Below are 20,883 nucleotides of genomic sequence, written 5' to 3'. Positions count from 1 at the left end.
CATACAAAATACTTCTGTACTTCTTTGGAGTTCAAGTTCACTTTAAGGCTGAAAATGGTTAAAAGTACACATTTTATTCTTTTGAGAAAATGGCTCATAGCTATTTCCTTCCACATACTTTTCATGTTCGTGCCAAAACCTGAAAGCCTAGATCTCTGTAATGAAAGTAACAGTCTCAAAACTCATTGATTCCTGAATAATGTGTCACGATCGATAAGGATTGAACCCAGAATGCTGGCAGGACTCAGGAAACTTAGAAAAAGAATGATTTATTACAAAAGTCCTGTCGAGGCAGCCGAAAACATGAAACTGGAAACACAGGGAAACTCAGACTATACACTATGAGGACTGCGATGGTATAACATAACTTATATATTATATAACTTAATGCTTCACTGAGGGGGTTACTAAGAAAAATGAAATATAAAGGTCTGGAATGATGACAGACACCTGAGGAAGAACAACTGGGAACAGGCGAGCAGGGCCGGCCCAAGGCATAAGCAAAATAAGCGGCTGCTTAGGGCCCTGGGGCCACCAGGGAGCCCCCTAAGAGGATTTTTTATTTTTTTTTGCAATGATTTCTATTTGATTCTATTTAGTAGTTTAAGTTCAGCTTTTGCAATTTATTGCATACATTTACATAGTTTTAAGAACTAATTATTCAACTTTAAATAATTTTTTTAACCATTTTACGTGATTTCCAGTAATTGTTCATTTATCTTAGTTAAGTATTTCCTTGATATTTTATTTTTTATTTTATTTTATTTAGTCTGTTTTTGCACAATGTAATTTATTTTTATGCATCTAAGTTATTTCATCTGTTGTTTGTTGTTGATCTTGCACTAGAAAATTATTTTGAACATTACTGCTGCAGTTCTTTGGAATCAAAGATAATAAACCAGATGACACTTTTGCTGTAAAATACATTGCATACTGGTGGTGTTTTTTGTGTGTGTGTGTGTGTTACTTTTAGTACCAGTATAATATATACATATAGAATACTGTAAACAGGGCTGTCAGAGTTGCAATGAGTTTCTGGATCTGATCATCTGACTGTTGATTGCATTAATCCACATTATTAGCAGAAATAGAGGGCCCCAAACCAAATTTCGCTTAGGGTCCCATGGAGGCTTGGGCCGGCACTGCAGGTGAGAGTGGGCGTGGCAGGACCAGAACTAGGAAAACACTGGGAAACTGAACAACAATGAAAGTCAAGAATTAATAAACACAACAGATAAACTAACAAATAATTGGTCTTCACAGTACCCCCGGTAGTAGTTCATCATGTTCATGTACGTTTGTGCTGCCACAACAGCGTTTTAGTCTAGTTTAATAAAATAATTGTTTTTTTGAGCTTCTCATCAGTCTGCATTCTGGGGCCACTGTGACAGAATGACTTTGTTGTCTTTAGGGGGCCAAATCTCAAATGTGTTTAGTTAATCAGCTGTAGATGTAGATCCAGTGGTTACTTTATGACAGTTTTAGTAAAGGTAAACCATTGGCTCATGGGGCTTTTTGAGAACAAACTCACACAGTCCCACAGACAAAGGCAACAACATTTGTGTCCATTTTTGCTTTTTGGCGGCGGGCGATAAACGTTGTCAATTGTTAAAAGTTGTTATAGCATTCAAATGGAATTAAAAATAATTTGTGGACAGTTTCAGCTCTGAGCAACACATTAGTTGGCGTGGATGAAAATGAATCACAGCTATGTGCTACAGAGGGAAGGGACATTTTTATCTTATTTCAAGGATGATGGCACATTGTCTTAATAATTACCTGCTGCAATGTTTGAGTTTGTGATATTTTGTACTTCAGAGCAGCTCAGTGTTCCAGGTAATCAGGTTTTCATTGTGTTACCCAGAACAATCTGTGTTACAGAAATATTGTTTTGATTTGAAATGTCCTGTTTCATGTCTTAATCTTCCTCTCCACACAGCTTTTGCACAAAAACAAAAGTGAGTGAAACCTAAATTAAACTGGGCAAATAGCATTTCCTGTGAAAATGCAGTCTGAATGCTGAATGTCTGCTGAACATGCTGTCAAATGTAAAAGAGGCAGAAAACTAGCTAAAAATGGCAAAAGACAGTCTGAAAGCTAAAATAAGTAAATGTAAACAAAGGAGTAAAAGTAGTAGTACAAGTAGCAAAAGGCTAGTTATAAGCTAATTCTAGGACAAAGTTTATAAAAATTTAAAGTAGCAAAGGGTTAGCAAGAAACTAAAAAGTAGGAAAAGTCTAGCTAAAAGCTCAAAGAAACAAAATGTCAACTAAAAGAAACAAAATGCGAACTAAATGTAAACAAACTCTTGCTAAAAGTAGCAAATGTCTAAGTAAAAAGCAGGGGAAGAGGAAGTGATGGGTAGGTTTGGTGTCAAGGAAAGAAACCAGGAAGGACATATGGTGGTGGATTTTACCAAGAGAATAGAAATGGCTGTAGTCAACACAAAGCAGGACATTGTTCGATTGCAATCCCTACCTCACACTCTGTAAAAATGAATATTCTACCTATATTTCTATACCTCTTTCAGAATTTGCCAATCTTATAAAAAGCATCCACATATTACCAAGAGGGTCTTGCACCTGCCCCGCAGGTTTGGAGGCATGTCACTTCCTAACTTCATGCACTATTATTGAGCAGCTAATATCAGAGCTCTTCTATTCGGGTTGGGTAAGGACACCCCTTCTCTCAGTTGGATGGCTTTAGAGAAGACCTCGTGTAGATCCAGTTCCCCCTCTGCATTACTTTGCTCTTGGCTGCCTTTTAAACAGTCAGTATCAACTTACACTTCTAACCAAATTGTGATCTGGGTGGTTAAGATTTGGAATCAGTTCAGGAGGGCATTTAACTCTACAGAGTTACTATTTTTGGCACCTGTGTCAAATAATCACGTTTACTCCCTCAATAGCTGATACAGCTTTTGACACCTGGGTCTTGAGGGGAGTGCGTTCACTGTGTGATATTCATGTTGATGGTAGATTTGCCTATTCTGAGCAGCTGGTACAGAAGTTTATTACTCACAAGTCACAGTTTTTCAGATTTTGCAGCTGAGACATTTTGTGAGGTCTAACTCTGATGGTTTTCCTTTGTACCCCTCTAAACAGTTTGTGGCTAAAATTTTGAAATGCAGGTATGATACTAAGAGGGCCCTCAGCAAGTGCTATACTGCTCAGTTCATACAATAAGACCAGCTTGGACTCCTTTAAACTGAAATGGAAAACGGACCTGGAGGAATCCATATCAGATTGAATCTGGAGAAAGATCATAAAGAACATTTACTCATCCTAAATCTGTCTGAGACATGATGCAATTCAATTCAAGGTGGTGCACAGACTCCAAAGACAAGCTGTCCAAGATCAAAGCCAACCTGGACCCTACATGCAATAATTGTAAACAAACTCCAGCTACACTCCTGCATACATTCTGGACCTGTCCCAAACTGCAGACCTTTTGGCAATGTATTTTTGTCACCTTCTCCAGGACATGTGGAAAAACTATGCACCCATCACCATCTCACCATCATCTCAATGTTTGGCGTGATCCCTGTTGATACGTCCTTCAGCAAGTATGAGAAGGGTGTGATTGCTTTTGGCCAGAAGACTGGTTTTGTGCAATTGGATGGACCCACACACCCCAGCATATGTACAGGTCCTTCTAAAAAAATTAGCATATTGTGATAAAGGTCATTATTTTCCATAATGTAATGATAAAAATGAAACTTTTATATATTTCAGATTCATTACACACCAACTGAAATATTTCAGGTCTTTAATTGTTTTAATACTGATGATTATGGCATACAGCTCATGAAAACCCAAAATGCCTGTCCCAAAAAATTAGCATATCATGAAAAGGTTCTCTAAACAAGCTATTAACCTAACCATCTGAATCAACGACGTAACTCTAAACACCTGCAAAAGATTCCTGAGGCTTTTAAAAACTCCCAGCCTTGTTCATTACTCAAAACCGCAATCCTGGGTAAGACTGCCGACCTGACTGCTGTCCAGAAGGCCATCATTGACACCCTCAAGCAAGAGGGTAAGACACAGAAAGAAATTGCTGAACGAATAGGCTGTTCCCAGAGTGCTGTATCAAGGCACCTCAGTGGGAAGTCTGTGGGAAGGGAAAAGTGTGGCAGAAAACGCTGCACAACGAGAAGAGGTGACCGGACCCTGAGGAGGATTGTAGAGAAGGGCCGATTCCAGACCTTGGGGGACCTGCGGAAGCAGTGGACTGAGTCTGGAATAGAAACATCCAGAGCCACCGTGCACAGGCGTGTGCAGGAAATTGGCTACAGGTGCCGCATTCCCCAGGTCAAGCCACTTTTGAACCAGAAACAGAAGTGCCTGACCTGGGCTACAGAGAAGCAGCACTGGACTGTTGCTCAGTGGTCCAAAGTACTTTTTTCAGATGAAAGCAAATTTTGCATGTCATTCAGAAATCAAGGTGCCAGAATCTGGAGGAAGACTGGGGAGAAGGAAATGCCAAAATGCCAGAAGTCCAGTGTGAAGCACCCACAGTCAGTGATGGTCTGGGGTGTCATGTCAGCTGCTGGTGTTGGTCCACTGTGTTTTATCAAGGGCAGGGTCAATGCAGCAGCTATCAGGAGATTTTGGAGCACTTCATGCTTCCATCTGCTGAAAAGCTTTATGGAGATGAAGATTTCATTTTTCAGCACGACCTGGCACCTGCTCACAGTGCCAAAACCACTGGTAACTGGTTTACTGACCATGGTATTACTGTGCTCAATTGGCCTGCCAACTCTCCTGACCTGAACCCCATAGAGAACCTGTGGGATATTGTGAAGAGAAAGTTGAGAGACGCAAGACCCAACACTCTGGATGAGCTTAAGGCCGCTATCGAAGCATCCTGGGCCTCCATAACACCTCAGCAGTGCCACAGGCTGATTGCCTCCATGCCACGCCGCATTGAAGCAGTCATTCATGCAAAAGGATTCCCGACCAAGTATTGAGTGCATAACTGAACATGATTATTTGAAGATTGGTGTTTTTGTATTAAAAACACTTGTCTTTCATTGGTGGGATGAAATATGCTAATTTTTTGGGACAGGCATTTTGGGTTTTCATGAGCTGTATGCCATAATCATCAGTATTAAAACAATTAAAGACCTGAAATATTTCAGTTGGTGTGCAATGAATCTGAAATATATGAAAGTTTCATTTTTATCATTACATTATGGAAAATAATGACCTTTATCACAATATGCTAATTTTTTGAGAAGGACCTGTATGTGTGGCTGATCTGGTTCAGGAGGGAAGGGGTGGGAGGAGTTCTTTTTTTATGTTCATTGTGTTTTATATGTTCATAATGAAACATTTATTTAAAAAAAAGACTTTGAAATAATAAAAAAATAGACCAGAATGCAGGAAATGACATCTACTTTATTCAAAATTTTCTGGGGGAGGACCCTCAGATCCCCCACCAGTGTGTGTGTCTCACACACACACGCACGCACACACACACGTTACAAATGCTTCTGATGCCAATGGGTAGATCCATCCATCCATTTTCTTTACCCGCTTATTCCATTTTGGGTCACGGGGGTCGCTGGTGCCCATGTCCAGCAATCACTGTGCGAGGGGCGGGGTACACCCTGGACGGGTCTCCAGTCCATCACAGGGCCACATAGAGACAAACGAGACAAACAACCATTCACTCTCTCACTCACACCTAGGGACAATTTAGAGTTACCAATCAGCCTAACATGCATGTTTTTGGTCTGTGGGAGGAAACTGGAGTACCCGGAGAAAACCCACGCATGCACGGAGAGAACATGCAAACTCCACCCAGAAAGGCCCCTGGACCGGGGTTTGAACCAGGGACCTGCTCGCTGAGAGGCAGCAGCTCTACCAGTTGCGCCACCGTGCTGCCCATGGGTAGATCCCTGTTCTTTAAATCAGACAGAGTGCCCGCTCACACCTGATCGTCATCCCATTGACTGAAAACACTTGACTCTAGTTTCACCTTCGAATTAGCTGCTAATCCTAGAAGTTCACGTGCAGTATGTCTGACACTCACAGATATGTAATATTGGATCATTTACCTCAATAAACGACCAAGTATAATATTCCTGTCTCATTTGTTTAACTGGGTTCTCTTTATCTACATTTAAGACTTTAGAAAATCGGATGTAGCATTTCAGGTCATATTTATTGTGAAATATATAAAAGTATAAAGGCTTCACAAACTTTCAAGCACCACTGTATGTACATGTTTACATGTTCACACTCATGCACAACATACGCACGCTCACATTAGTATACACCCTTGTCCCCACCCCCTAGTTTGAGTACTCTGTTCCTATACATTACATTATTCGCTCTTATGAAATGTTAACAAGAGTGTAAAGAGATACATTTGATTTTTATTGTTTAAACATGAGTAAAAATGTAAAAATAAATGAAACTGTAACTGTTCCCATTTCTTAATTTTATAAATGGACTGTACTTATATAGCATCTTTCTATATTATCAAGATACTCAAAGTGCTTTACAACACAATCTGTGCCATTTACCCATTCATACAGCACTCTACTAGATCTATAATCAGTGCTTTTAGATCACATTCATACACCAGTGGGACACACATCAGAGGCAATATGGGGTTCAGTGTCTTGCACAGGGACACTTGAGCATGTGACTGCTGGTGGAATCAAACCCCCAACTCTTGCATTGGAGGACGACTGCTCTAACCACTCATCCACAGCTGTCCCAATCATCTTGATAATGTTGAGCTATTTTTTGTCTCTGAGCTGGAAATGTCCCCAAGTTTAATTTCAGAAATCTGCTCACTTCACTCCAAGACATCAAGCATGTGGTTGTGGCCAGTGTGTGATCCGCACTTCAAACTCCTGTACCACAGGCACAAGACGTAAATAAAACTGAAATTCAACGTCTGTTCATCGAATACAACTTGCTCTTTGCTTCTCTCTAATGATCGCAGATTGATGACGTCAAGACAAAGACCATGTTCCGTTCCTGTCTGATTCGTTTGATGCTTGAATGGCTAAAATAGCACAAAGTGTGTAGAACTAATTAGATGGGAATAAACGTGCAAAAAGAAAGAAAAAAACATCAGGAAAACAATATGCTGAATGCTGAATCAGCATCGACGCAATAAGATGACCAAGCAATTTATCGTACTCCAAATGGTGCACACACACACACGCACGCACATTTGTTCATTATGTACAAAAGTTAAATTTTTGAGCAGGAGAGAAGAAATCAGGATGGAAATAAGGCTCTCAAAAGTAAAGCAGTGAAGCAGAGAGAGTGTGCCTCAGACACACAAAGAAGGGTCTGAGTGCCTGAGCTGCCTCTTTATGTCCTTAAACATCAATTCCCACTATTTTATGGCAGACAAAGAAGTGGGTTTTTGAACTGCTAGAGAAACCCCTGAGAGCAGCCTCCCAGAGCTGGAGACTATCGGTGGGGAAGGAGGCACAAGTCAGCTCCAGCAAACAGGACTGAAGCAGACGGCTGCAGGTGAGCCAAGAGCATCATCACAACGGGAGGCCCTCGCTTGCATCATCTGTCAGTCTATTTTTAGACCATCAGCAACCTTATTTTGTCTTTGTCTCTTTAAACCAGTGTTGCACCAGAAAGAGGAGTATTTTTCAATCTTTCTCCCCCATCGTCAAAAGGTGAAAGATGGTTACGGTCAATGAAACTTGCAGAAAGTAATCAATAGATGTATATCTTCAACTAATTAACAGGTAAAGTTAGCCCAATGTGTATGGTATGGTATGGCATGGTATAAAGTTTATTCATTTTAAAATGGTACAAAACAATTCCATAACAATATAAAAAAATAATACAAGAGATTTAAAATGAAAGGCAGCAGAAAGAAGAAAAAATCTTATTATATCTGCCCCTTTTTTCAAACAATTATTTCAATCATAATAATTTTCAAGTAACAGAACAAAATGAATAACTCTTTCTAATTTTTCTAATTCTAATACAAAACACACACTAAGCTACTTCATATATACTTTTTTAACAATTCAGCTTTGATCTTTTTCTTAAATGTACACATTGACTTGGCATTTTTAACATCACTCTCTAGACCATTCCACAATCCAACTCCTTGGATTGAGGTAGACCTTCCCTTCAGACTAGTTCTGAATTTTGGTTTGACAAATATCTCTATCCCCTTAAGATTGTAACAACTTTGTCTTTTAACAAAATTTATTTGGATATTTAATGGTAATGTGTTATTATGAGCCCTATACATAACTGATAAAATACTGTAATCTACTAAATCATGGAACTATACACAACTATTCAACAACACAAACACATCTATAACAATCAATTTGACTGATATTTTAGCTAAAATTGGATGTGGTAGTAGCCGAGAGTCCTCCCTAACACATATTCAGAGTGCGACATCTTGCAGTATTGCATGAGAAGTTCTAAAACAGCTACGTCTTTGTCATTTTTTTAATTAGAAGATGATCTTGGTCTTAAACTCTGACATGAAAGGCCTCGCGCTGTCTTTTGAAGGCCTTTAATTACCAGTGATCATTAAAAGCCGTCATCATTGAAACTGAGTCTTGCTGAGTCATGTTTTGTTTGTTGAGATGAACGACCAGAGGAGAGCGGATCATCTCCAGCTTCTCATTTTACAAAGAGAGCAGGTGATTCCATCACTTCCTCTGTCAGACTGAAGCTGTTCAAACAAGTCCAGTCATCTGGTGTGATTTTTGACTGGAATGAAAATAGACATCTAGTCTGTTCTTCTCTGCACAGATCTCTGTGAATTTATAATTATAGATGCCAATAATGTCCACATTGTGTTTAAGAAAGGGAGGCAGGAAATGAGACTGTCAGTTTCCACGATGCAAGCTGTTCTTATTCTCCTTGGAGGAGATAATAAACAGTTCCAAGCTTGGCATGACAGGATGTCAAGCAAGATAGACTGTGGGAAAGGCAACACAAGCAACAGCTTGGTAAAAGACAGGCTCCCTCTGCAGACTGCCGGTGCTGGCAGATGGAGGCAAGGAGAAGAGGACTGAGGGGCGATGGAGCCGAGGTGAGGAAGCACTGAGAGCCCAAGGAAATTAGACAACATGAGAAGAAACGGGGGGTGAGAATGAAAGGAAAAATGTGTGGAAAGGGTTTTGTTGTGAGCAGCTTGGCATTAAAATAAAAACAACTCCTACTTCGATTCAGAATCCCACCTGAAGATAAAAAGAGGAGGAAGGATTCAAGAGAATAAGATGGTGTTTGAAGTGTTGCAAGAGGAGGTGAGATCTGAAGCTCAAAGCAGGATTTAGAGAGTAGAAATCACACTTTTTGTCCGAGAAAACTCTCTTTGATTGGTTGTTCATTATCAGCAGTGTGTCTCTGAGGCTGCGTCTGAACGAAGTGTTTTGATAGATGGTCTAAAACTGACTGGGAGGTTAATACCCCCAGGGTTCAACTGAGATGCTCAGATGGATGTTCGTGTGGATGTGCTGTTGTTGCTTTTAGACATCTTCATGCTGCTAACAGCAGAGGATGATAACTCCCTGTCTTGGATGGACGTTTTGATCAAGATGTCAAGCAAATTTCAAGCTATCCATCATTTTTATATAAGCTCAGACTGAAGAGCAAACCTCTGCTGCATCACACTGCCACCCAGTGGAGGCCAAGAGGAACTGTCCAGGAGGTGGCCTCTGTATTTTTAAAGAAAATTATAAATAAAATCTGTACAGCCTGCCTAAAGAAATGTTACAACTTTTTATGTTTGCTTCTAGATGAAACTCAAAAAGAGTAATTAACAAAGTTCAACAAGAGAAATAAAATTTTCTGCAAAACTGCAGCGTGTATGCTGAAGAAGCTGAAACAGAATTGTTAATGCTAAAAGAAGCAAAACACTAGGAAAAAGCTAAAACAAGCAAAATGCTAGCTTAAAGCTAAAAGTTTCAAAATGCTACTGTAGCTGGGAAAACATAACAGCAGCTAAAAGCTAAATAAGCCGAAAGTTGGCTTGAAGCTTAAAAAAGAACAAATCTCTGGCTTATAGCCAAATGAAGCAAAATGTTAGCTAAAAGTATAAAGTAACAAAAAGCCAAATTTAAAAAATAATAATAATTGCCAAAAAGTAGGAAGACACTCGCTAAAAATAGCAAAATACTAGCTAAAACATAAAGTAAGAAAAATGCTATCCAAAAGCAGCAAAGGTGAGCTAAGGGCTAAATGTATCAAAAGCCTGAAGTTAAACATAGTAAAAAAGTAGCTACATGCTAAAAGTACGAGAATGGTAGCTAAAGTAGGAAGACACTAACTAAAAGTTCCAAAATACTAGCTAAAAACAAAAAGTAAGAAAGATGCTATCCAAAAGCAGCAAAGGTGAGCTAATGGCTAAAAGTACCAAAAGACTAACTACAAGTTAAACATAGCAATAATAATAATAATAATAATAATAATAATAATAATTACAAAAATAGCTACAAGCTAAAAGAACTACAATGGTAGCTAAAGTAGGAAAATGCTTGCTAAAGCTAAAACTAATCAAATGGTAGCTTAAAGTTTCAATTCAATTCAAATTCAAAAATACTTTATTAATCCTAGAGGGAAATTAAATGTTGTAACTCATCACCATGGTTTCATTAAAGAGTTGTTTCAGATGCTGATGGCTCGGGGCAGGAAGGATTCATGAGAATGAAAAAATAGAACAAGTTGCCAAAGAAGATTTTAAAAACTATGTTTTCAGAGGAACTGATACGATTTCAATGCACTTCAAGGGGAATGATATTGAAAATAAAGTTAAACATTTAGAAAAGTTACAAGTTACAAAAACCCAAAGTCATAGTATCTATCTACTGAATGAGGTAATGCAATGTGCTGTATAAATGGCTAAAATAACACAAAGAATGCTGAAGTAGAATATAAATACATAATAAATAAAAAATTAAACATTAGTGAGAACACTGAATCAGACTTCAAACAATGACAAGCTGAACTCTCTCCATAGCTGTCAGTCTGCAGTGTTCGTGCTTTTCTTATCCAAACTACACAAAAACATTGAATTTTGAACAATTTGTAGTAAAAAAAAAATGGAGAATCCTAACGGGGCCTCCCTTATACAAAATCACACTTGTGTTCTCTAGCGACATGAAGCTGTTCACATCCGAAGCAGCAGCAGAGAGGTGAGCAGACAGCCTGCTGGTGCACGTATCTTCAGCATTTGTCTAACTTTTCAAACCCACAGACTGCTGTCAGTTTCTCCAGTCGGTTCTGGTTTAGTTCAATCATCGGCCTTCAAAAAGGCCCATTTGTTGCTTTTCTTTCTGATTACAGCGGCGTGCGCACGCCCGCAGGATTTATCTATCCATCACTGCTGTCAGCGACGGTTTCCATTACAGCGGACGCAGATGGCTGAGCAGGAGACGGTTGTCACGCCGCCTGTTGGAGCAACTGGCAGGAGGAGACAACCGAGCTCTGATACAGGCAAACCCAGCAGGAACGCTCACACAGTGTCGTCTGGAGACACCAGGGGCAGGGTGGGGCAGAAAACATCCACGTGTTTCAGATCGAAAAACTTTCATTTGACAGGTTTGGATTGTGACAGACGGTTTCTTAGGTTCTGACTTCAGACAGGATGGGTTTCACCTCCTACCTGGAACGTCCCACTGCCACAGGCTTCCCATCCAGCCAAAGACCTGCGGTGTATTACATACCCAGTCTGGACCACACTGACAACCCACAGCTTGGGTAAGTGTCAGAGCAGACACAGTGTCAGCTTCCACCCCGAGCCGAGGGGCGAGGCTGCTAGTCCTCAGCTTAACCATGCCAGGCGTCGTTCAGATGTGTGACCTGAGTGGGACAGAGATCCACACCAGGTAGAGACAGGAAGTCCAGCAAGTGTTGAGAGGTGTTACACGTTAATGACTCAGCTTTTACCACAGCAGGTTTTAGCTTAATGTGTCAAACTTTGTCAGTTTCACTCCAATCAAGACCTTCATGTGTCCAGACTGGCCCGTCTGTGAGTCAGACTAACCAAGATCTTAACGAACCTCTATTGAGAGCTTATTAGAGCTAAGTTTTAAGGATCTCTTGGCTATGGCAGCCATCTTACATTGGGTTGGTTCTAAAAGTTGGTCAGCTGTACAGGCAGTGTGTCCCAAGATCATTTCCTGTACAGGTCATTAAAATCCATCCAGTAGTTCATGTGATAACTTCTTTAAAAAGTCTTCAGTTTATCCAAAATGCTGCTGCCAGAGTTTTAATGAGAGTTGACAGAGATCAACTCTCTCCAGTTTTAGCTTCTCTCCATTGGCTCCCAGTCAAGTCCAGAAATGAATTAAAAATCTTAACTTCTAACCTACAAAGCCCTCAACAACCTAGCTCCATCTTATATTGATATCTTGTTGTGCCATATTTTCCCAACAGAGCACTTTGCTCTCAGACTGCAGGTTTACTCATGGTTCCTAGAGTTTCCAAAAGCAGAATGGGAGGAAGATGTTTCAGTTATCAGGCTCCTCTCTAGTGGAACCAACTTCCAGTTTCTGTCCATGAGGCTGACACATTGTCCAGTTTTAAGACTGGGATTAAGACTTTCCTTTTTGATAAATCCTATAGTTAGGGTCAGCTTGGGTTTCCTAAGCTATTAATTAGTTATGCTGCTATAGGTTTAAACTACTGGAGGACAAACTGACCACATTTCCTCAAATGAATCATTACAAATGAATACAAATGGTTTGTATTTATAATTATTTCTATCTTGATGTGTTTTTATGTTTGTTTGTTTTTTGTTGTTGTTGTTTTGTTTTATTTGAGTTTTTCCTCCTAGTGAAGGACCTGCTCGCCTAAATTCTGTACCTGCCATTTTGTGTCTGTTTCTCCTTCCTGTCCTCTCAAACCAGCCGGACAAAGCAGATGGCTGCTCGTCCTGAGCCTGGTTCTGCTGGAGGTTTCTTCCTGTTAAAAGAGAGTTTTTCCTTTCCACTGTCTCCTGTGTGCTCGCTCAGGATGGGAGACTGTGACGAAGTGAAGATTCAATGTGTCTGCTGGCTTCCATAGATAAATAACTTTGCCTGTTTTATGTGAATGTTCTGTTCAGTGCCCTGAGATGACTTCTGTTGTGACTTGGTGCTACATAAATCAACTGAATTGAACTGTTAATACCAAATGATTAAACAGTCTGATCCAGTCCATTAGTACTCAGAGTAGGTTAGGAATCAGTTTCAGCTACTGCAATAACAAAATGTAGTGCACTGTCTGTAAAAATGATATTTTTGTCTGCCAAGACTGCTTTGCTGTGGCAGCCATCTTGAATCGATTTGACTCCAAGGTTTTATCAGTCGTAGCTCAACATCTGGTGATGGTTTTCTGCAAGTTTTACTAAAATCTAATCACTGGTTTATATTTTTCTAACAGAAAAGCAAACGAACACACAGGGATGTGATCAAAAACATTTTGGTCCACCATCACATTATTGGCAGCAGGTGATAAAAAAGCAACACCATCCAGTCGTCATTAGACTGAAGGTGAACTTTTAATAACGTGGCGACTCAGAAGGAAAGAAAGCGACAGATGGCTGAGAAATCTGTCTTCCGTTCACTCGTTATAGTTTTAAAATCTCTAATATTTGCTTTAGTTCCGGCCTTTTTAAAGCCTTACTCTTTGAAATCCACATGAGAAATTTGTACAAATGAGCATCAGAACGAGCTGCTGAACGGAGCAGAGCTGCAAAATGCCAGGACCTCCCCTGGGTGGGATCTGGACATTGTTATCATCAAATACACCGGTGGTATTAAATGTCAAAATGTCTGCTGGTGGGGGAATAAACGGAGTGTGGTTCATTGCTTGTGATAATGTGCACATCTTGCTCACACTTTTCTTCCAAAACAAACAGCTCTCGTGTGATTGTCGCAGTTCAGTGAATATGATAGAAAAAACATCAGTTGTCTCCAAATGAACTCAGTCAAAGCTGGTTTTTGTCTAATTTAGTGTCCTGAACACGTCGAAACCTAAAAGAAATGTCAAGCTGCTGTGATTTTTATTCTAAAGTCCTAACGAAGATTTGATTTTTATTTTCAGACTCTTGTTTTCTGATAGTTTCATGTCTCAAACGAAGCCTCACGTCAGCTCTGACCGCTCAGGGTCTCTGCAGAGCCTCAAGAGCCGACCCAGAGACAGGGCCCTCCATCAGCCGAGGACTCTGTCAAAAACTGGGTCTTCAGGGTCACAAACTGTCCACAGGTAAAGACAAGTGTGAACCACGGTGGATAAAACCTTCTGTCTTTATGAAAAATGTTTGTTTTTACCTTTAGACTGAATACCAAAGTCTTTTTGTGCCTGTCAGGTAAAACCTAAACCTGCAGCAGTTTGTATTAAATAATCATTCAAATTTAAATTGTACTAAAACACAAGGTGACCATTTTGTTCACGTGTGCAGTTTGAACCATGGGATTGTGGGTAAAATCAGAGACTGGTTTCAGGAGCATGGTTAAACACATGGATCCAGTGAGTTTCGTCTTTTTAAAGTTGAATTTTCCACCAAACGTTGTTTTTAATTGCCGTGTTTATTCCTGCTGTCACATCTCTCTCTTCCGCTGGTTTCCAGGTCCAGACTTTTCTCTGGGTGTGAACTGGAGAAGTTCACGTCGCTACGTTTTAATTTGCAATTTTTTCAGCAGCAACTTTTTTTTTATGTTTTTTTTTTCTCTTCTTTTATAAAAATTGATATTTAGCACACCTCTCAGTTTGGTTTCCAAGTTATCAACAACGACAACAACAAACACTTTTAATTAAACAGAAGTTCACAAAGTGCCTGGTTTCTCTCTGCAGCCTAAAATAAAATGGACCTCAATCATCGAGACGTTGACGGGTGGGATCCTCATGATGTGGCACTCATCGTATCACATCAGGTCCATGGGTTCGTCACTCACATCTCCTCCATTCTTTCACTCCACAGGTTTATATTAAAGAGAAACTATCTGTTGTTGTTTACCTGCATTGCTTTTTCATCTTAGAAATAAAACGCCGTACACTTAGGAAGAATAAAACACTTATTGATGCAGTTTTAATTTTATTTACATCTACAGTGGTTTAAAACATCATTTTTGCTGGTTGCTGTTAGAAAGCTGGCCATCCTGTGGGTGTGTGTGTATATGTGTGTACATTTGTTTGTCTGTTAGCAAAATATTTCTTGAATGCCAGGACAGGTTTTAATGAAACTGTCAGAAAGAAACCATTGGATAGCTATCTGCAACTGATTAACCTTTGAAGTCAAACCAATTCAAGATGGCTGCCAGAGCCATCTGACTTTGTAAAACATAAAAATGGCAACAAATCAGTGAGTTTTGCAGATATTGAGCTAAAACTCGGCATGGCAGCAGCTGAAGAGTCTCCAACACATACTTCAAGCAACAACAAATTCTTGAGTTCTGTGTTTGAATCGCAGGCTTTGTCCTTTGGCGTCAACCCTGTTTGTCTGTTAGCAAAATATCTTATTAATTACTGAAAGGATTTCATTGAAGCTAATCACTGGATGTACATCTTTAAATAATTAACTTTTAAAGTCAATCCCATTCAAGATGGCCGACAGAGTTAATCAACGTGTCAAATATAAAAAATGAATTATGTGAAATCAGGGGGTGGAGGGATTCTGGTTCGGTGGCCTCAGGATTCCACCTCTGCTCTTTGCAGATGATGTGGTCCTGTTGGCGTTGTCGTGCCGTGATCTTCAGCTTTAACTGGAGCTGTTCGCAGCCGAGTGTGAAGCAGCTGGGCTGAGAATCAGCACCTCCACATCTGAGGTCACGGTCCTCAGTTGGAAGAGGGCGGATTGTTCTCTTCAGGTCGAGGGTGAGGTTCTGTCTCAAGTGGAGGAGTTCAAGTATCTCAGGGCTTTGTTCACGAGTGAGGGAAGAAAGGAGCCTGAGATTGACAAACAGATTGGTTCAGCGTCTGCAATATTGTGGATTCTGTGCCGGTCCGTTGTGGTGAAGAGGGAGCTGAGCTGTTAAACAAAGCTCTCTGTTTACCAGTCAGTCTATGTTCCTACCCTCACCTATGGTCACGACCTCTGGATGGGGACTGAAAGAATGAGATTGCAGATACAGGAGGTCAAAATGAGTTTCGTCTGCATAGTAGCTAGAATCTCTTTTGGAGACAAGGTGAGAAGTTCAGTTATCTGGTTGAGACTCGGAGTAGACCCGCTGCTCCTCCACACCGAGAGCCAGTCGAGGTGGTTCAGGCATCTGGTAAGGATGCTCCCTGGTCACCTCCCTAGGGAGGTGCTTCGGACATGTTTGACTGAGAAGAGACCCTGGGGAAGACAAAGGACCCTCTGGAGACTAGTCTCTCAGTTGGCCTGGGAACACTTAGAGGTCCTCAAGGCTGCGAGGAGAGATGTCTGGGCCTCCCTGCCAATGTAGACCCGACTCCGAAACAAGTGGAAGATAATGGATGAAAAAACGTTGTCGATTTTACAAATATTGAGCTAAGTCTAGGTGTGGTAGTAGCTGAGATGCCTTCCCATCACAAAGTGTGAGCACCAACAGATCTTTGCTTAAAACTGTCATGCAAGGAGGGAAATAAGAACTCCTCCAAGGAATTCTATATTCATTTTATTTCTGTGGTTCTTCTATGTTGCTTGAAAGATCTGCACGTGTGAAGGAAGTGGATGATGTTTTGTCTCTGACCTACAGAAAATGAGAGGACTGTAAACTGAGCAGAGTGATTGTGCTCAGACTGAATGTGGAGCGTCAGACTGTTGGCCGAGCAGCAGAGTCTGAGCTGAACCAGAGAACTGATCCCTAACGTGCTCACGTCAGTCCTTTTTTTAGACCTTCACAGCAAACTCTGTCAAAGAGAAAATATTTTACTTGACAACATTCATCTGACGAGTCTGGGAACTACTTGTCATTAGGACTATTTTAAGTTATAAATTGTTTTACACGTGTTTTACTAAATCCAGTAATGCTCAGTGTAGTCAGGTCATCTGGACAGTTTCTTTTTTGTAGAAAGACGTTTCGCCCTCTATCCCGAGGGCTTCATCAGTCTGAGGAGTGTTTTACTAAAGGAAACATTACAAACACTTATTCGTTGTAGATTATCGACCAGTGCATGACCCTGACAGAGTTTTAAAGTGGGGAAAAAAAAAGGGAAATGATTGTGCTTTGTCAATAAAATTGCAAAACAGTGCTTTGTTATTTTATTTCTTCCATTATCATTACCAAACCTGAGTCTTGTGGTCATGTTATCTTTGTAGCATTTATATATCAAAACATAATTGCTACAAACATTAATCATAATTCATAAAATATTGAAGCTGGGATCATTTGTCTGCATGTGTGCTTCAAGTCTGATCAGACCTCTGTTTGTAATCTGGAGAGTTAAGAGGAAAGGAGAACATCTTTTCTGCGCTGTTTCATTTTATTTACCCTTTATCAGGAAGTTCCCATAATGAGACAAATCATCTCTCCTTCCAGGGAGCCCTGGTCAAGATGGCAGCATAAATACAAACCGAGTCTCTGTGCAAGAGATCAGTAAAAACAAGTTAGCATAAAATACAAACGTGTTTTTAAAGCCAACATTACACAGTTTGAAAAGGTTTTGGCAGGAATAGGTATGTGACAATTGGTGCAGTGTCTGCAGTATTGCGGATTTTGTGCTGGTCCGTTGTGGTGAAGAGGGAGCTGAGCTGTAAGGTGAAGCTCACTGTTTACCGGTCCATCTACGGTCCTACCATCACCTATGATCATGAACTCTGGATGGTGACCGAAAGAAAGAGATTGTATATAGAGGTGGTTTAAATGAGTTTCCTCCACAGAGTAGCAGGACTCTCCCTTAGAGATGTTTAGTTATCAGGAGATACTCGGAGTAGAATCGCTGCTCCTCCACAACGAGAGGAGCCAGATGAGGTGGTTCATCTGGTAAGGATGCTCCCATGGCGCCTCCTTAGGGAGGTGCTTCGGGCATGTCCGACTGGGAGGAGACCCCGGGGAAGACCCAGGACACACTAGATGTCTCTCGGCTGGCCTGGGAACGCCTTGTAGTCCTCCCAGAAGAGCTGGAAGAGGTGGCTGTGGAAAGAGATGTCTGGAACTCCGTGCTCAAGCTGCTGCCCTCAAGACCTGACTTTGGAACAAGTGAAAGATGATGGATGGATGGATGGATGGATGGATGGATGGATGAATGGATGGATGGATGGATGGATGGATGGATGGATGGATGGATGGATGGATGGATGGATGGATGTGTGACAAACATCACAGCACACTTTCCCAGCCTTGTAACACAACAAGTACTCAGCCTGCCAGCTGGCGGTCATAATGTTATGGCCTATCTGTGTATACCCCACACTGTTCTAGATGTGATTTTATGCGTAAAGCCTTTCATGTAGAATAAAAAGGATCGGCGTACCTGACGCAGACAGGGGAGACGAGGCGCTGCCACACGAGAACAGGCATTAATATTCCAGCACTGAGATAAATATTTCACTGTTTTAATGAGATGTGAGAAAAGATATGTGCAGATGAAGGGGGGTGAGTTAAACATGAGCCCCCGTATAAATAATGAGTGCAGAGATGAGAGAAGAACAAGAAGCTGGCCTTTTTATGTGTTGACATGCAGAGAAAAGGTGCATCGCTGACAAAAGGCAGGCTTTACGTTAACTTTTGATATTATTCTCTAATTTCTTTTTTGTTTATTTCAATTTAAAAGCCTCCGTAAGGACTTAACCTTTTATGGCGAGGCACCTCAGCTATTCTTAATCTCTTTCTTGGCACTGACGCTCCCAGGACTGCGCACACATTACTAACAAGAGACGCAGACAGGGGAGGCTGTGTTGTGCATATCATAAATATTTAGCAAAATTGAAGGCCACTGCAGCCGTTCACGTGCGCACACAGTTTTGCTTCACAGAAAGAAAAAGCACGGATGAACGCATGACACAGACATGCTGAAAGTCTGTTAATAAAACTTGTTGCTTCACAGAAAATTTGAATACAAATTGATGAAAAGGCCGCACTTTAAATTGCCGACACGCACAAACACACCTGATCACATGTTCAGTTTACTGAGATGACGCATGTTCGTCGGTTTAAAGAAACTACTTGAACGGTTTATTTTCACAGTTGAAGACTGAATATAAATTAGCTGCACATCTTAGAAAGTGCATTTGAAGTCAGCTTTGGTTTTAAAAATGTCCCTTCTGGATGTCCAGTCATCAGATTATCCAGGGATGTCCAGAACTTGTCCTCAAAGGCCACGGACCTGCATGCTTCAGATGGACAGTGGTCCTCCAGGACCAGGGTTGGACACCGCGGGTTGACGTTTTCTCTCATGCACCTTTGTCTTGTCTCGCCGCGTCTTCCAGTTCCTCCCCGTCTTCATACTCGTAGTCCAACGGCGTGCTTTCATACTCCAGCTCCTCTCCCTCAAACTCGAACCCTTCTCCCTCACAGATCAGCTCCTCCGTCTCATATTCCACCATCTCTTCATCATATTCCAGCTCAGCTCCTTCATATTCCATCACTGACTGCTCCAGGAAGCCTTCCTCCTCCTCCTCTTCTGCCTCCTCCTTGTCCTTCACCTCTTCACTCCTAACGTCTGAATCTTCAGTGGTCGCCACAGCTTCATCTGCTGCTGGTTTGGAGTTTGCGCTGCTGTTCTTGAGGATGCCATGAATCACTGGCTCCTCCTCAGCCAAGGCCAGCTCCTCTGCTGCTTGCTCAGCGGCCTTCCGTCGCCTCTCCTTCCTGGCCTCGCGTATCTCCAAGAACTCAGCAGCGCCCTCGCCAACCAGAAACACCTCTTGGCCCACCTTAGGAGGCTGACTGATCGGATTGTGGTCGTAGGAAAACAGGCGGAGGGTCTTGAGACGCTTCAGACTGGGAAGCTCAGACATTTTGTTTTTGTCCAGGTCTAAGATCTCCAAAGCCTCCATGCGGAGCAGGACTTTGGGAAAGGTGTCAAAGCGGTTTCCGTACAACCATAACCCCCTGAGAGTCTCCATGCGGCAAATGTCTTGAGGCAGCGTTTTCAGCCGGTTGTCCCCCATCTGCAGGGACTTCAGGTGAGGCAGGTCGTAGAGCTCACGGGGGAAGCTCATGAAGAAGTTGCTCTCGATCCACAAGCCCCTCAGACTCTGCAGGTTCCTGAACTCGGACGGGAGGCTCATCAGTCTGTTGCTGCCCAGGTAGAGACGGGTGAGGCCGGTGAGCTGACAGATGGCCAAGGGAACGTCTTCCAGCTTGTTGAAGTCCAGGGCGAGCGTCCGCAGGCCCTGAAGCTGCGACATGCTGTCGGGCAGCGTGCGCAGGCTGTTCGCGCAAACATAAAGCTTCTCCAGGTGCAGCAGTTTGCAAACACGCTGAGGCAGCCTCTTAAATTTACGATAACTCAAATCCAAGACGGGATCTCCGCTCTCCAACATCTCCTCCACCCCCAGTGGAAGCTCTACCTCCACCTCTTCCTCTTCCTTGTTCCTTCTTGAGCCAGCCTCATCCTCTTCGCCATCCTTCGTCCCCTCCTGCTCCTCGTCCCCCTCGTCCTTCATGGAAGAGTTGCCCATGTCGTGCTGAGTGGCCCCTGACTCCAACCTGAGTCAGGGCAGAGTCATTTGACGAGGCAGTGTCTGTGACAAGTTGGCCATCAGGCTGGAAGCTGCTGCGAACAGCGGCATCGTCCACACCAATCAACACTCACGCCGACACGATAACTGCCTTTGTTGCTTCGTCTGGAAAAATAATCATCTTCAGCAGACGAAGGAACAATAGTAACGATAGCTTTAGATGCAGTGAAAACAGTGGAAATGTTGCTGCAGGTCACGTAAAGCAGCTGTTATTGAACTCTCACCCTCCTCACTTCTTTCCTCAGGGCTTTTCAGAGAAACATAACTGGCAGCTTTGAGCTCTCCTGATCC

The 20,883-nt window shown here is 41.8% G+C and overlaps 1 protein-coding gene across 1 annotated transcript; it reads right to left on the bottom strand.

The window, feature by feature from the left end:
• Positions 1–19,269: 19,269 nt before the first annotated feature.
• Positions 19,270–20,532, bottom strand: LOC119415784 (leucine-rich repeat-containing protein 10B). Its single transcript, XM_037682954.1, has one exon. It carries the CDS (start codon positions 20,530–20,532, stop codon positions 19,300–19,302), a length of 1,233 nt encoding a protein of 410 aa, XP_037538882.1. The 3' UTR covers positions 19,270–19,299.
• Between the last annotated feature and the right edge of the window lie 351 nt (positions 20,533–20,883).

The sequence above is a fragment of the Nematolebias whitei genome, chromosome 10, assembly GCF_014905685.2.
Source record: "Nematolebias whitei isolate Nwh7 chromosome 10, NemWhi1, whole genome shotgun sequence".
NCBI lineage: Eukaryota > Metazoa > Chordata > Actinopteri > Cyprinodontiformes > Rivulidae > Nematolebias > Nematolebias whitei.
This window is presented reverse-complemented; position numbering and strand designations above follow the sequence as displayed.

Coding starts and splice junctions, on each gene's coding strand:
- LOC119415784 (XM_037682954.1), bottom strand. CDS start 20,532: ATGGGCAACTCTTCCATGAAGGACGAGGGGGACGAGGAGCAGGAGGGG.